Source organism: Colias philodice, chromosome 1 (assembly GCF_061535455.1).
Source record: "Colias philodice isolate Cphi_HAF_F1 chromosome 1, ilColPhil1 Martin Lab GWU primary, whole genome shotgun sequence".
NCBI classification, from domain to species: Eukaryota; Metazoa; Arthropoda; class Insecta; order Lepidoptera; family Pieridae; genus Colias; species Colias philodice.
Window position 1 is genome coordinate 12,663,464 of NC_143086.1, and position 17,664 is coordinate 12,681,127.

The window sequence follows — 17,664 nt, forward strand, 5'->3', positions numbered from 1 at the left end:
GCCATAAGCGTTCAGTGTTTTGTTAATGCTGCAATTTATATTTATATTATTATTTTTTACAAAATATTGATGGTTGTTTGACTTTATTCAATCTTAGGTCTCCAAGAGAATAATTTTGATCATACGTACAGTTCATTTTATATGGCAATTATTGTCTATTCATAAAGATTTTTTTATACATGACTCCGTTGTTGTATCTATTATTTAGTTATAGTTTCGTTTAGTGATACGTGAGTATGTTCGGAAACAATTAGATTATATACTATCTCTATTTGAATGTAAAATATTATTAATTTTAATGGTGCAGATTCATCAAAATTACTTTTATATGACTAAATTTTATTACATTAGCTATCGTTTGACTTGCCATAATCTTACGATTTTGTTAAGTGAAGTTATGCCAAATAGGTGACCATTGATATTATATTTGTGTTATGGTTATGTTGTATATATATAGGTTGCGATATTTTTTTTCTTTTCTTAATAGATGTAGAATAGAATCATCGAGACAGGTTAGGGTCTATTAGTATTAAAGAATTTAGTTATAAATTGCGCTCGACGCGTGGTCTTAGCTCTCTAATATAGATAGATCCTAAATGTCTACAACATTTGTTAGAATGTCATTCTCAGTGTAATCGTTCATTAATGTAAGGAACCGATATCCATTTTTGATTCTACGCCAAGTCTTACTGAACCGGTTTCTATATGGTCCATAAGATACCTGCAATGTAGCATCATGAAAATGAATTATTTGGTGAAAATTTGGAGCAAAGTATATAGAAACCGTAAATTATGGACTATGGTAATCCTATTAAAAAAAAAAAGCTGTCACCTTTCAAAAATCATTTCTCCTATTTCTCTTATCATATTCTATGGTTATTAGAATTTACAGGTAAAAATTAGTTTTGTTTTAAACGGGATTATCTTTTCAAGACTGTCTCATATTTTTGTAACATAATAAATTTCATTTTAAATATTCCTGTTACGATTTCGTTCCATAAACAATTGGATATACAATCAATGAGTTCATTTCAGTAAGACTTGGCTGTGCACATTATACGACTTTTCAACGAAGTTACAGGGTAAAGTCAGAAATGGAGTATGTATATAAATTCTTATCTTGATGTAAAATGGAAAAAGGGAAAGAAAAAGTAAACGAACGAAATCACTTGATTGGTTTTATTTAAAAGAAATCGAAATTCTATATTAACGAGCACTTATTACAATAGAAGAATGGCACTTATCAATTTATAATTTTTGGTTACGTTACATTTATTTATATAGGCGTACTTATCGGATGTTGCGTCGAGCCAATCGAAATAAAACTACATGTAAACTTTTTTATAATAATAATACTATAAAAGATCACTTACTAAAATCTAACATCTTACGGAGCTAATATGAAATTCATCGTAATTAATACTAGTAGTTTACAGATTTATTTTGATTGGTTCACACGGGGTACCTACTCTTACGCCACGTGTTGGCCTTTGCTCATTCTCCAATAAAAGCCCTTCTGGTTCATTAGTTCTGTGTGAGTGCCACGCTCGATAATATTTCCTGAAAATAAATTAAATCTATTATATTTTGAAGATGATTATAAAACAGCAGGCATGTGGGTCACTTGATCGATTTATAAAGACACTCGTCACCCATATATTGAATATGTTTTTGAAGAACGTAATTTTTATAAAAAATTACTATTGAATTAAGTTGATTAATACCTTTATCTAAAACGCAAATCATGTCAGCATCTTTAATAGTTGTGAGACGATGTGCAATAGTGATGCACGTTCGTCCCTTGGCTGCTTTTTCCAAAGCTTCAGACACCGCCTGCAAACACATTTATTTATAATACCTATTTTTAAAGTTGTTATTGAATAAGTGAATAGACAAATAAAATTTAATTATAAGAAAAATGTTGTTTTTATCCAGAACCTATAACTTGATCAATACTCTATACTATCTTTTGCTTTATCAGATACTAGCGGTCCGCCCCGGCTTCGCCCGTGGTACATATTTCGCAATAAAAAGTAGCCTATGTTCTTTCTCAGGGTCTAAAGATTATCTGTGCCAAATTTCATCAAAATCGGTCCAGTAGTTTATGCGTGAAAACCATACATACATACATACATACATACACACATACAAACCTTTCCTCTTTATAATATTAGTATAGACATAAATTAAATAAATGCAAGCCAAATAATGATAGTAACTGCAATAATTTTTATCTTTCAGATAACATTTAAAAATACTATGTACATACTTATGTATATATACTTATGACTCTTCTAGTTTGTATTTAAATTGCTTAACTTCCATTCAATTCATTTGTATTACATCTATGACGTCATAAAATGGCGCTAAATCCTATTCTCATTTGGATACTTTAAAAACATACAAAACTCCTATTCTTAGTTGGTTCGCATATCTATACTAATATTATAAAGATGAAGAGTTTGTTTGTTTGTTTGTTTGAACGCGCTAATCTCGGGAACTACTGGTCCGATTTGAAAAATTATTTCGGTGTTAGATAGCCCATTTATCGAGGAAGGTTATACGACCAACAGGGGTGGAGCCACGGGGGTGCAACCGCGCGGAGCAGCTAGTAAAAAATAAAAATGAAAAACGTACCCGTTCACTATTAGCATCAAGGGCTGAAGTAGCCTCGTCCAGCAGTAGTAGTCGTGGGGATCGAATAAGGGCTCTAGCGATACAAACCCTCTGCTTCTGTCCGCCGGACAACTGGGCACCGCTCGAACCCAAATTCGTGTCGTAACCCTGGAGTTTGAAAGATCCAATGAGGTTTTTCTATATACCATTTTACCCTCTTATAGGGTATTGGATAAAGTAAAACTGGCAATTAAGACATGGTGGAGAAGAGTGAATATTTTGTAATTCTTGTCTGTTTGTCTGTTCGTCACGCTTTAAACCGATTTGAAATTTACCTTAATATAGATTGCTATTGGAACGGAAACAAATTATCTTGTTTAGAAGAATTTAAAACAATCTTTTTCCAAATTTAAAGGTATTGAGAGCTGGATGTCTATATCAAAACAAAAAAATTGGCAGATTATTATGATTAATGCTCATAATCAAATATAAGCTCAAAATCTCTGGCTAGACTACCTTCGGCAAAGAAATGATGAAGTTGTGTATATTCGCTGCTTTAGCGGCCGCCATAATCTCCTGCATGGAGACTTTCCTATTGTTGTCTCCATACGCGATGTTCTCGGCAATAGTCCGGTCGAATAGTACTGGCTCCTGTTGCACCACGCCCAGTTGGCGACGCAGGCGTGGTAGGGTTAACCCAGTGTGGATGTCGCGCCCGTCTAAGTCCTGTGAATTGTGGTTATGTGGGCATAAATGGCTCGTAGGTATTCATAGTGAAAGTAGGTTTAATATCCTACTAATATAAAATATGTTTAACTATAGATAGGTACTTGTAGTACATGTGCATGTGTACATATCTACTTGTGTACATAAATTATGCACACAAGAAGATTCACCTAAAACCTTATTGAAATCTAATAAGTATAATAATTATAACAAAATCGTTTTTAACGCGTTAAACAAAGTTCTCTTCAAATACTCAAGTTAAGAATAAATGAAACGATGTTCCTGGAATGAAGTACCTATGTATGTTAAGTAAATGAAATGCTGCTAACATTAAAATAATTTATTTTAATCTAAACGTTATCACTCGCTGGCTTTAAGAGATGCATAGAGACAATCACTTCTCTTTAGCTGCTTTTATTCTGATCTCACGCTCCCTCAACCTTCTCTCCCTTTCGAATTCTTTCATTCGTAGAACATAGTCTTCCTTTTCACAATTTAGATAAGCATGTCTCTCGTGATGGCATTTATATAACAGCGGCATGTGTTTATATCTACAAACTTGGTATTCTAAGAGGCAATGAGCACAATAATCCCTGAACTTGGGCGGAATTTTAGCCGATATAAGATGATCTTCTTGGGCGCAAACTTCACGTTTAGCTCTGCTATATTTAAAACCAGCCTTTTCATTGAACGTTGGTTTGTCGTTCATTTTCAGATCTATGTTCCTTGTAAACCAGGTGCCTAATATTTGTCCCATTATTGATAAGTTTGATGAAATATAAAAATAGGACCTATATTATGACGTTACGGGAAGTTTGTAACGTATGTCAAATATTTTAATTTTTACGTCATAAGTGTTTTAAGATTTAAGGAGTTTTAAAATGGCATCGAAGTAAAGCTGTGAAGTAAAGTCTATTATCCACAGACTATTACCTAATAATATTATAATCACTTACAATAGTTCCAGTATCGGGATCGTAGAATCTCTGCAAGAGCTGCAATATTGTAGATTTGCCGCAACCTGACGAGCCCACCAAGGCGACAGTCTTGCCGGCCTCCACTTTGAGATCGATTCCTTTCAATATACGTTGGTGCGGACGCGTCGGGTAACTGAATTCCACCTCTTTGATAGAGAAGGCACCGGTTGCTGACTGAAATTATGGTCAGAATAATATTACTAGTAATTAGGTTTGGACACACTTAGATTAATAAAACATGAACCATACCCAATCGTTTCTATCCTTCAAGCCGGGTTTGGTTTGCACTTTCGGTTCTCTGTTGATGATTGATAGAATTCTTGCACCACATACTCTGGCTGAGTTGAAACTCGGAGCATACACTAGAGACTGCCCCAACATGTAAGCGCCGTACATAACTGCTTCATTCACCCTAAAAGAGAATTAATCAAAAAATCAATTAGGTAGGTACTTACTCTACTTAACAATCTATGGCTCGCTATGATTTCAGGTGCCTACGAATTGAGATTCTATACTTTAAACATTCGAATTCATACCTGATAAAAACAACGAAGTGTCTACAAATATTTAACCCATTTCATAGCGATTTATTTACCTACGAGGTGCACACAAACAATGACAAAGTTGATTAACTTACAATAATACTATATTGTAGGGAAGTCCTTCAGTGGCCACCAGTACGGTACCATATACTGTGGCCGCGGTGTATGACAAAAAGGGCACATAAACCCCCAAACCAAGGACCAAGCCCCTCCATCTTGTCTTTGCTGCTACAGCAGCACAGGAATCAATCAACGCATCTTGGAATTTCGACAGGAACACTTTCTCTACGCCTGGCAATTGATTATAAGTGGATTAATAACTAATAAATTCCAAATCTATGTAGTTAGGGTAGGTACTTGTAGCTTCTAAAAGATAGAAGTGCATACCTAAACTTTGAACAGTTTTGATACTGACGACAGCTTCAGTGGCAATGGCTGTTGCAGATTCCATTGCATCACGTTCGTCTGATTGAGATTTCTGGGACACAATACCTTCTAGCCAGATACTTCCTACCATCTGTGAATGAAAACGAAGCCACATTAGATACCTACTGAATAAAAAATAGAATAAAAAGGGAAAAATAATTTTTCTCAGTAATATCTTGCGCTCTTCCCCAGGGTCCATAAAACAAACAAAACAAGATAAACTCTGAATTATAAAGATGTTTTCCTCAATTAAATTTACAGTTTAAAATTAGACACATAGTATTTTGGATAAAAAAATCATCACTAGTGAAGAAACTTACCAAAGGTAAGAAAGCAGTTCCCACTAAAGTCAATTTCCAGTCATACGACATAGCCATGATAAATCCTACTAAGACTGAACTCGTTCCTTGAAGAATGAGACCTATCCTGAGACCTGTCGCACCCTGCACTTCTGCTGTATCTCCACTGAGCCTCGCGCAAAGAGCACCTACTGTATTCTTCTCTCTATCGTAGTACCCTATTTCCTAAAACAAAGCAAATGTATTGATTTTATAGGTTGGTCTCGATATTGGTATTCTATTTTGATACTTGTATTCAAAGTCAAACATAATATAGGTATATTTTGCCGGAAACTTACTTGTTTGAGTAAAGCACCGAAATATTGATATCTAAGTCGAGTAGTCATTTTCAGTCCAGCACTTGTGAAAGTAGCACTTTGTAGGCACATAGAGAGACCAGCGACAGCCGCCACGACAATAAACATTCCAGAATATAAATCCGCAAGGTATAGAATTTCATCAGCATCCGATAATATGAAAATCTACAAATAAACTAGTGTTTAGAATATAGGAATCTCTTTATTGAAAATAAATAAATAGATAAAAATTGTTTCACTAAAATCAATTATTTTATACTTTTACATACCCCTGCAGTGTAACCGAATAATAGAGCAAAAACTGGGAAACACGTTCCTTGTGTAAAGGCAGCAATAGCACCAATCACCAAGTATAACCATTCTGGAGCATTCAGTTTCAATATCTCCCAATCAGTAATAGGTTTGATTTCCTAAGATATTAAAAATAATTTTAGTTTAAATAGATTTTTTTTTATCAATTACTTTGTAACAGAACTTACTTCATCATCATCCTCATACTTTTCTTCTTCAGCTTGATATTCAGAATTGTAAACAAAGTTTTGTAGACCGGTTGATACTACTGACGATATAGAACCACGTGGAGTCATCCATTCGTGAGAATCTGGAAATTTAACCGTATTAGAGTATACTGCTTATCCTGTTAGAAAGTGCTTTCAGATTTTATAAAGTAAAATTGACTAATTTTACCTCTTTTAACGGAATGATGTCTTATAATTCTTCTGTTAGATTTCCTCTTAACATCCAGGCGTGGGGCAAGGGCAATTTCACCATCTTCACCTTCTCCATCTGCTTCTTCTGGTAAAGTCTCAATTACATCAGGTTCCTTATTTTCCTTGCCGGTAGTAACAAGTTTATAGTAGAAACCTATAAAAATAACCAAGTATTCTAATGAAATTCACAAAAATGCGATAATAACACTATTTATATTTTCTTTATAATGTTAACCTTTAGCCTTCATCAGTTCATCGTGTTTTCCTTGTTCTACAATTACTCCTTGGTCCATGCAAACGATTCTATCAGCATTGACTATCGTTGATAGCCTGAAAACAAAAATAAGTAAAAAAACTACTTTTAACTGTTTATCATTATCAAAGTTTTCTTGGATATTGAAACGAACCTGTGAGATACTGTGACGGTGGTGCGACCTTCACTTGCCCGATCAAGAGCAGCTTGCACTTGTCTTTCTGAATGAGGGTCTAGAGCTGATGTTGCCTCGTCTAAAAGTAAAATAGCTGGCTCTCTTAATAATGATCGAGCTATAGCTATACGTTGTTTCTGACCGCCAGAAAGAGACGCTCCACGTTCGCCTATTACTGTGTCATAACCCTAAAATTTAAAATAATTTTAATATAACATTTCTGTTTATATAAAACAGTATACATTACTCGGTAGATTTATTTATATGTAAGTACGTTCTGTAATTACTTACGTTAGATAGATTTGATATAAACTCGTGTGCAAATGCAATTTCTGCAACTCTTTGAACTTCTTCCCGGGTCGCACCTGGACAGCCTATAGCAATGTTATCGAAAACTGAACCACGGAACAAAACTGGCTCTTGACCCACCACACCTAAAAATATATACCTCGTTCGTTATGTACATCTTAAAGGTTTTAATCAAATTTATTTTTATATTTTCCTACCTAAAGAAGACCTTAGCCATCCCAGATTAAGATTTTTTACGTTTTTGCCATCAATTTTTACGACACCAAGATGGGGATCATATAGCCTTTGTAGTAACTGCAAAATTGTAGATTTTCCACATCCTGATGATCCAACAAGGGCCACACACTCTCCAGCCTTAATTTGGAGAGAGAATCCTTGCAGAACTTTAACGTTAGGTCGAGATGGATAGCTGAAGTGGATATCTTCTAAAGATATATCTCCTATAACTCTTCTTGGTGATATTCCTTCTTCTGCCATTCCGTCAATTAGTGGTTCTCTGTCTAAAAGTTTGAAAACACTGGCAGCAGCTCCACGTGCGTTTGCGAATACCTCTACATGAGGGACGCAGAGAGTTATGCACTGAGTCGCCATGTAAACCGTGAAAAGGATCTGAAAAATATGGCATAGATATAGTAGGGACAAAGATATACTTAAGCAATCACATTTTAAAATATATGCTCACATTGAAAACGTCACCAACGAGATATTCCTTTTCATCAGTGGGTTTGTTGATATCCCGGAGAATTAGCCTAGTGCCGTAAGACAGACCGATAGCGTTCAGAGAGTACGTTAAGACCCAGTTAAAGCCGGTTCCGAGCCCCGTGTAAAAACCACGCTTACGTCCATATTTTTCAGCTGGCTCCAATAGTTTACGATATCTGCAATACAGAAGTAAATTCTTATAAAGAGGTAGCTGGACAAAAATAAACCTAAAACATATCTATTAATATCTATCGTAAATTAAAAGGGGAAACAATTGACACACAATAAAATAAAAATGTGATGTTATTAATAAAATGACGAAACAATATTTAATTAACTACGTCTATCCTAATTGTTTCACAGAAAGGTTGTATAACATGATCTCAGTAAATAGTGATAAGGAAAGCCATGTGTATTTTGTGTATTTAGTAAGATAAAAGAAGTTATGGCTTTAGATGAGACAGGCGTGGAATTAATCTGCCAACATTTGCAATTTGCATATTAACCAATTATAAGATAACGTTTGAAGAAACCAACAACCTTTTAATATGAAAGTATAATAAGGAACAAGCAATTTTTGTTAGAGAATTAAGTGAACACTTTGGTATTAAATTTATTCATTAATTAGGTACCTTTCTACTTCTGCATCTTCTCCTCCAAAAGCGATTATTGTTCTAATTGACTTTAAAACTTCTTCGGCTTGTTTACCAGCTTGGCTGTAACACCCCATTTCCCTCGTTGATGATCTCGTTTGATACTAAAATATGAAATATAAGTAGTTATGTTTTCATTCCTTTGTATATTTATACTAGCTGCTCCGCGCGGTTTCATCCCCGTGGCTCCACCCCTGTTGGTCGTGATGATAATTATATAGCCTATAACCTTCCTCGATAAATGGGCTATCTAACACCGAAAGAATTTTTCAAATCGGACCAGTAGTACCTGAGATAAGCGCGTTCATACAAACAAATAAACAAACTCTTCAGCTTTATAATATTAGTATAGATTTCACTAGAAATATTGGATCAACTGTACTAAGTGCACGAGTGCAAAGTATTTTCAGAATTTAATAAAAAATGTTTACATTTGTATTCAAGATCGATTTAAAATTAATATAATGAACCACTCATTAAGTCTATAAGATAGGTACTAACGTTTGATAATAAGATAGACGCAGCTAACGAAAAGGGTACAACAGTGATGCAAGCTAGAGTAAGCTCCCAGCCTTGTGGAAAAGCCTGGCACAGACAGATTATAGCCGTACCAACAAGATTAGCAACAACTCCAATCTTCTCTCCCATACCCTCTTTTAGCTTCATCATGTTTCTGAAAATATCATTCGTTAAGATAACGATATCTATATATATAATAATATAATAATATGAAAAATCATTATGAAGGTAATGCAATAAAGTGACAAAGTTAAATTAACGCTAAAGATAAAGAGCTGAAATCGTTACAGTTTGAGATATAAATATACCTAATGATACTGCAGTTATTTTTAAATTATAATTTTTTTTTTAGTTTTAAGTATAACTTTAAAATATCTGAAAAAATTTTCAATAATAGAGCGTTCAGGGATCTCCTCGGCACGCGGGTTCAATTCCTGCCTTAAGATAGAATTTTCTATTTAGAATAATGAAGTAGGTAGTGAAATGGATTATGTCTAAACTCACTCAGACATCTTAGAAGCTAAATTGAACTCAGTATCTGTGTCGAACCATGTCATATCTTGCCGCAAGACGCACTCAAGGAACATGAGACGAATTCTTGTAATCTAAAAACAATTTTGATTTTAATTTCAAATTGTTATCAATAGAAAGGGTAGAAAAGAAGCTCGATAACGGTGCTTGTTTTTTTGTTTTTTTAGGTAGTGCATTGTTTTCAATTGACTTAGCGATAGGTAAAGAACCTTGTATTAATATAAAATCTATACCTACTGAAAATTAAGTTTAAACGAAAAAAGTTTTTAAAATTGGAAGTCAAATGGGGTGTAAAAACTGAAAATCGAAAATGACTGTAACTGAACGATTTGTAAGGCCATTCGCGCCTATAAAACATTCTAGACCGGACTCTCAGTGGAGTTTCGTTTGCAAAAATAGCGGACCTAAATCTGACTTCTGATATATATTGTATAGATCCCAGACATCCTATAGACAGATGTTGCCAACCAGTTTTGTGGTCCCCCTCTCCCCACCCCGGTAATTAAATATGGCATTCAAAGATAAAAATAAAAATTTCCAAAACATGCCGTGTGGGGTATCAAATGAAAGAACTTATTGAGTAGATCACGAATATTATATAGAATACAATAACATTTCTTAGACTTTCTCTAAGATTATTTAGAAAATTTACGAAAATGCTCCATTTTTGAGTTAACTTTAAACCACTATAGATTGAAAACTCATGAATATATTTTTTAAATTATTATTTTATATAATTAACAATAGTCCATTGTTTACGATTCAATAGTTCGTACAGTGAAATAGTTGCATGGGGGAGTGGGGGGAGCATTCAAATATGGCGAGTATATTTTCAAGTTTATGCCAGAAATAAAGGCCTAATACAAAAATATCGGTGTCAGGGCTTAGAATAATTATCCCTGCACTGTCGTTGTGTTTGACGGAATGAAAAATATGGCAGAACATTCTTGAATCAGCTTGAATTTAGTGAAAGTTGCGCCTTGCAATTTAAAACATTTTGTGGGGTCATCAAATCCACCACATACATATAGCTCACTTATATTATGTTACGAATCGTAAACAATGGACTATTGTTAATTATTTAAAATAATAATTTAAAAAATATATTCATGAGTTTTCAATCTATAGTGGTTTAAAGTTAACTCAAAAATGGAGCATTTTCCTAAATTTTCTAAAAAATCTTAGAGAAAGTGTAAGAAATGTTATAGTATGCTATATATTCGTGATCTACTCAATAAGCTCTTTCATTTGATACCCCACACGGCATGTTTTGGAAATTTTTATTTTTATCTTTGTATGCCATATTTAATTACCGGGGTGGGGAGAGAGGGACCACAAAACTGGTTGGCAACATCTGTCTATAGGATGTCTGGGATCTATACAATATATCTGTCTATAGAAGTCAGATTTAGGTCCGCTATTTTTGCAAACGAACATCTCCTTGGAGCCTGCTCTATTCCTAGAACTGTAGGACACCAAAAACTACATAAAAGCATCATGATACTCTGAATTAAAATCTTGGTATATGTTTACAATACACTATTACAATCACGCAATTCTTCCAATAAAATATATTTGCTTTCGTTTAAAGCATAAAGCTCGAACAAGAGACAAGGTCGTCAATTAAATCAATTGCTTTTGTTGACTGTTGCGCAAAATCTGTCTCTAAGTACCAATATAACGTATTAAAATTGGTTATGTAATAGAATCGAGACGCAAATCAATATAAAGAGGCACGCACCTACTGTTAAAAATGCGATAGGGAAATATTTTTGACATTATACCTAATATGAATCTGGCTTGTCTCATAAGTAAAAATGACTAGTTTTTTATAAACTATTTCATTGTGTATTGTCATTATTCGATTACATGTGCTCTAAGCATGTGCTATTATATCACTGCGTGATAACTGTCATTCAACTGTACTTAATCAGGAGATTAACTGAGTCTTTACTTAAGTACCTATTTACATTTAAGATATTGAAAATACTAGGGTTTTACCACAGTCTTCAACAGTTTTGAATACTAACTTTAAATCTACAAAACTATTTAACATTGTACAGTGAACAGTTGAACTTAACAACAGTGAATCAATTCTTGAATTATTTTTATTAGTTTTATGCGTATAATTTTCACAAGTACTAAATAAAAACTAATAACCAATAACACTATGCCATACAAGTACCTGTCTCAAAGCGCTCCAACTGAGAAGCGACGTTGATATCATACACAGTATGATCGACAATATCACGGATGTGAACCCACCGATTGCCATTGACTTGCCGTCCTCAATCAAAGCTTTCATGTTCTCTTCATTGGACGCGTTTTGTCTGAATTGATGAACATTAATAAATATGACGCCTTCAATTTACTGAGCGCTGAGTACCTAAACCATAATGGATGTACTGCGCACGTTGTATGTACTTTAGCGCTTGGATATTGTTTTATAATATACAAATTATACAATTATTAAAAATAAAATTATACGTGTGAAATTATACGCTATTCTTTGCACTTTCTTCTTTCTCGTTATCAAACTTTACAACAATAAAAAGAAGTCTTAAAAACAAATTATAATATGTTACTGAACTAGAAATCTAGATTATACCTATTATATTTTAAGGTTGAAATAATTTAATGTATATAACTGTCTTATACATTTATACTTACAATCTCCTGCCGCCGCCAAATAGCCTCATAAGGGGTAGATAGCTCGAAAGCTGTTCCTGTTGAGATGTCCTCTCCACAAACGACGTGCTGAGCTCCCCAAAGTGCGCAAGAGTGTAGCACACACCACCACCACTGAGCAGACCAGCAAGCACTCCAAAGAATGAAGCTACAAGTTCGTACCATTTTGCATATCGGAACTGAAAAATGTAAGACGTTAATGGCCATGCTAGGATTCCCAGTGGATATCCTCTTTTAGCTTCTTATCTACTTAAAAAATACAAATCTTTTTAATGTTATAGGTACGTTATCTTTATATCTATTGTAATATCTATTGTTAGATAGATATATTATAATGTTAGATAGATTTATTATAAATTATAATGTATTATAATCTGTAGGTAATAGCGATTCTTAAAGCGAATATCATAATTCGTATGAAAGACGATGCTCTAGAAAAAGAGTCGATACTTTAGACTGTAGGTATGTTTATGCATACCTACCTAGTTACGTATTCGCAAATCATTCACATTAAAATACTAATGTTTGAGTGTATAATTACTATGATTATTATAGTATAGTAACTATTTCATACAACCGAAAACAATGAGTACAATCAAAACAAAAAGTTATAGGTAATTAAGAAAAAAAAACCTGCGCAAAATCATGAATTTTCTTACTTTCTTATCTCTAGTTGTGTCTGAGATTAGCTTTATTTCAGACAACAAATTGGCGACAATGCAAGTCTCAACGATCTGTTATCACATAATTAGAAAACATTGCAAATAAGAGATAAACTTGATAGCGAGCAAACATTTCAGATTATTACTTACGATTTGTAAAAATGACACCGTAGGCTCCTTCTCAACCGCCTTTTTCTTTTTGCTGAAAGTAAATATTCAATAAATAATACAATAGTAGTATGAGTGTGTACGGAAATGAACATTAGGTATAATTTTTGCTTTTTATACTTTCTACATCTTAGGTATACACAAATGGAAACTGTATACATAAAAGCTATTAATAAATACTTAGATGTGTGAACATAACATCGTACACCTTAACCTACTTATATAATATTTATGATCTATATTTTGATTATATTAATAATTAATCGGACATAATTGGAAAGCCAAACGTTTCTAATATGTTTTGATTTCTGGCCAATTTTATAAACAATCGCTGAAATATACAAACCTAACATACTGTTATTATTATATACATACCTACTAAGAATTTGGTTACACGATACGCACAACATTTTTTATATATTCTAAGCATACCTACTTACAATAGAAAACAAATATGTATATGTCGTGGCCATATCGTAGATTTGCTCATTTCATGATATGATCGATCATTTCGTGAAATGGTCGCATTTCATGAAATGCTCGAATGTCTATTGGCCACATCATGATGTGGTTTGGGCAGATCAATGATAAGAAATCGTTTCTCGATATGGCCAACTAAACGCGCGGTTTTTTCATGAAATGATCAAAATTATTTGATCATATCGTAAAATAGTTACATTAATTATTGGTAGAGGCGCTGCAAGCGCTGTGTTTATGTGATAAGATGGCGGCCGCTGGCAAAAATTTAATTATTCGCAATTTAAAACTTCATAGTTCGTTTTATTACAATATGAAGAAAGTCATAGCAAATAATTTACGATGAAGAGGTTCGAGTACTATGGAAAATGCGGATATCTTATATTGAGGAAAAAATGCGTCTAAAATCCTTTACATAAATATATGTATATATCCTATGTTATTATAATTGTTCCTTTTTTTAAAAAGCGATTCGCTTCTGGCACTCGCCGGCCGCTACCGCGGCACGCTCGCTTTGCTCGCTCGGCTCGTGCGTTCTTTATTAAAGTCTAACCTAACCTAACCTAAATGTTTTCTATTGCAAAAACCATTCGCTTCTGGCATTCGCCGGCCACTGCCGTGGCACTAACTTATATGACAATAAACAAGTTCTAAAAATATTCAGAATTTTTTAATGTTTTATGAACTTTATATATTTTATACGATCTGGCCAAATGTGGATGACCATATCGTGAAACGTTGACGATTTAACGATCTGATCAAACCATGTTGGCCATTTCATGAAATGCGACCATTTCGTGAAATGGCCACTCATATCATGAAATGATCAAATCTACGATATGACCACGACATATATATGAATGAAAACATACACGATGCATGTTTAATTCACGAACTTACTTAATGCAAATGAATATTTGCGATATTAATACATCGAAATATCTCCTTTCAGTAATACTGTGTTCTTCTTATAAAAACAAGTATTTCTAGTAAAGGTTTTGCGCCATAGAATGCCAAGTATTTATATGGGATATAAAGTATTAATTCCAGATTGCACTCGTTAATATTATCTAGTTAATTGCCTATGATTATACGAGTATTACACAAGTTACATTAGTTTGCTTTATGAAGTGACACATTGGTATGAATTGTTTTTTATTGTATCATATTCAAGAGCAAGGTAAAATTACCCTGAAGAAGTATTTTATTTTGATTGTTTTTGTTCAAAGTAAAGTTTCATTTAGTACCTAATATTAAGTTTTTCTCGAAGGGTTTTCTACCTTAAGTGCATTTTTTCAATTCAATCTCAGAGTGGCAATATATTATAATAATAATGGGTGATAGTCTGTAAGGTTCATATTTGTATTATGTATGGTATAATCTACATTCTACGTTATGATTACAAATTGTAAGGCGGAAACTGGGCGTTAATTTTTTTTGAAAATATGGGTAGGAAGCGATTGAAAATGTGCTTGAAACGTGCTTCGAATTGTTGATACATATTATATGTCAAAAGTCAAAACATGCTTTAAAAGCTAATTAGCTTACAGAAAGTTAGGTTCTTCTTTATTCCTTTAATAAATTATATTACTAATAATATATATTATTTTCATTGAATCATTCAAAATAGTTTAGAGTAAATATTCTTGAAAAATATTATCTAACACTAGCGGTCCGCCCCGGCTTCGCCCGTGGTACATATTTACGTTTTCTCTACATAAAAACCATCCTCGTACTTCAAGGAATATAATAAAAAAAGAATTATCGAAATCGGTTCAGCCGTTCTCGAGTTATGCGCTTACCAACACATTTTGCGATTCATTTTTATATATAAGATTATCAGAGAAGCAAGTTCTTTAGGTACCTTATTGCACAAATAATAAGCAATGGACAATGATTAAACCATAGATTTCATAACGAGTTAAATTGTGAAAGAAATTTCATTTTTAAAATACATGCAAACATACAGGTACTTAGGTATTATTCGCGTAAATAAATTCAAAGCATAAAAAAATTATTTTACCTAATTCAGTTTACACAATTAGTTACAGTTAGGTTTCTTAGCAAATAGGTAAGAACCAAACTAACGATTATTTCGTTAAAATGTATTAATGTACATTAATTATAATAAATAAATCTAAAATTTGCAAAGCCACAATTAAATCGCATAGCTCACGAGAAAAATTAAGTACATAAACAAAAGAAATAGAAACTTAACACTCACTCAGTCTTCTTCTTATATCCCATTTTGGTATATCAACGTTCCCGGGATGAAACTAATATTTCCGAAGTCCTTCTCATGAATGAGGATTCTTTATAATGAGGTTGAATTTAAGGCATCGATGTTGCGCCTCGGCGGCGAACGCATATACTATCTGCATTTGCGATTCGTCTTTTCTATATAATACCTACTACAGCCAGGCCATATTGTGTCGCTATGTATGCGCTAATAAATAATCATCTCGTACACACACATGCGTAATTGTTCCTTACTCGGTTTGTTTGCACTATTTTATATTTCCGAGTTTAGATTGTTTTAAGGGTGATTATACATTCATTATTTACAAAAGAATTTCTAAATTAAACAATTAAATGTGTGAGAAATTTAATTTTAAATTTATTTATTTAAGTCTCTACCTATCTAGTTCTCAAATAACTGTAGTTGAGTGTGCGAAATATTAATATTTTTTTTTTCAAAGTTTTACCACAGGTTTTCATTCAATTATAAAATGATCGTTTTAAATAATCGAAACAAAAAACTGTTTCAGCGCATTGTGACGGTGGGTAACGTCATTGTATTAGTTGGAATTCATGTTTGTTTCTGTTATTTGAGGCTTATATCAATAATATACCTACAAAAAGGTAGAGTTGGAAAATTTGATTCAATACACGTTGTGTGGTGTCAGGTGCAATATTGTAATAATTTCCTTGCAAAATTGTTTGCAACAATTTTTTTTTTGCGTGTTGAATATTTGTCCCTAACATTAAGATCATATATAAATTTCCAAATATCGGAACTAAAGAAACTCTAAACAACTTGTGTGTAGTTCACGTTAATTATTTATATATGAATATGATGGAAACCTAAGGATAGAAGATTGTTATTAAAATTAGGCACCTTTAAAAAATCCATTTCCTTGTCATAATAAAACTTAGGTTTAATACCTACAAAAGCATCGGGTTTTATTATTCCAATGGTTATATTTCTATGTTTGCTATAGTCCTTTCCACCTAAGATGATTTCTGTGACACATGGATTTTTGACACGTATAGAGATGTCTTTACTGAAATCATATCAATTGTTTTCGATAATCGATAATATTTTATATGGAAATTAAATCGATTTGAATAAAGTACCAAAATTAGTTTTTTCGGCATTTCGCCAACAATTAACTAAGGAAACTTAGCAAACAACAGCAACAAAAAGTCAACAATAACAATTAGTAACAATAACAGAATACCACGTAAAGTATCATTATAAAAATGCAACTTATATACAAGGCTGAGGCACTCGTACAGACGATTGTCTCGATTGACAAACGATCACAAGATGGGCGCCGATTATATGATTTTCCAACTCTATGATTTTTCAACGATCCATTTCATGTACACAAATTGCGTAGGTATTATATTTTTGTGTTATTTTATTTTATTTTTCATTATATTAAACTAAACAATACTGTTTTCGATTTATAAGTTTAAGATGTTTTATTTTCATATTTTTGGCAATAATTCCGCCACAAAATAAAAATATTATGCACTAAAATTATTTTGGCGTTTTAAACATAAAATACGTAATTCGGAACACGATGAAGTGTCACAGGAATCATCATAGGTGAAAAGGACTATAGTATTAAGGGTGTAATGAAGATATA

At 33.0% G+C, this 17,664-nt stretch overlaps 2 protein-coding genes across 2 annotated transcripts; both read right to left on the minus strand.

Moving 5' to 3' along the window:
• Nucleotides 1–1,164: 1,164 nt before the first annotated feature.
• On the minus strand, nucleotides 1,165–16,168 carry LOC149491414 (multidrug resistance protein homolog 49-like). The gene is made up of 25 exons (XM_089694501.1): nucleotides 16,014–16,168; nucleotides 13,295–13,346; nucleotides 12,465–12,661; nucleotides 11,980–12,124; nucleotides 9,768–9,868; nucleotides 9,246–9,417; nucleotides 8,724–8,848; nucleotides 8,072–8,267; nucleotides 7,587–7,998; nucleotides 7,372–7,514; nucleotides 7,060–7,268; nucleotides 6,888–6,982; nucleotides 6,630–6,806; nucleotides 6,422–6,543; nucleotides 6,212–6,352; nucleotides 5,925–6,107; nucleotides 5,608–5,811; nucleotides 5,249–5,378; nucleotides 4,957–5,152; nucleotides 4,569–4,731; nucleotides 4,299–4,493; nucleotides 3,133–3,342; nucleotides 2,638–2,784; nucleotides 1,725–1,833; nucleotides 1,165–1,560 (listed from the first exon to the last, which is right to left on the minus strand). The coding sequence occupies exons 1-25, from the start codon at nucleotides 16,034–16,036 to the stop codon at nucleotides 1,472–1,474; spliced, it is 3,936 nt and encodes a 1,311-aa protein (XP_089550627.1). The 5' UTR covers nucleotides 16,037–16,168; the 3' UTR covers nucleotides 1,165–1,471.
• Nucleotides 3,737–4,138, minus strand: LOC149491415 (NADH dehydrogenase [ubiquinone] 1 beta subcomplex subunit 7-like). The gene has a single exon (XM_089694511.1). It carries the CDS (start codon nucleotides 4,097–4,099, stop codon nucleotides 3,737–3,739), a length of 363 nt encoding a protein of 120 aa, XP_089550637.1. The 5' UTR covers nucleotides 4,100–4,138.
• Nucleotides 16,169–17,664: the final 1,496 nt, after the last annotated feature.

Bases quoted from the DNA above. Each gene is read 5' to 3' on its own strand.
- LOC149491414 (XM_089694501.1), bottom strand. From the start codon at position 16,036: ATGGGATATAAGAAGAAGACTGA. The intron at 8,849-9,245 runs GTTAGTACCTAT...TTCATATTTTAG, and splicing joins CGTCTATCTTATTATCAAAC to TATCAAACGAGATCATCAAC. The intron at 5,153-5,248 runs GTATGCACTTCT...ATCAATTGCCAG, and splicing joins CAAAACTGTTCAAAGTTTAG to GCGTAGAGAAAGTGTTCCTG.
- LOC149491415 (XM_089694511.1), bottom strand. From the start codon at position 4,099: ATGGGACAAATATTAGGCACCTGGTTTACAAGGAACATAGATCTGAAA.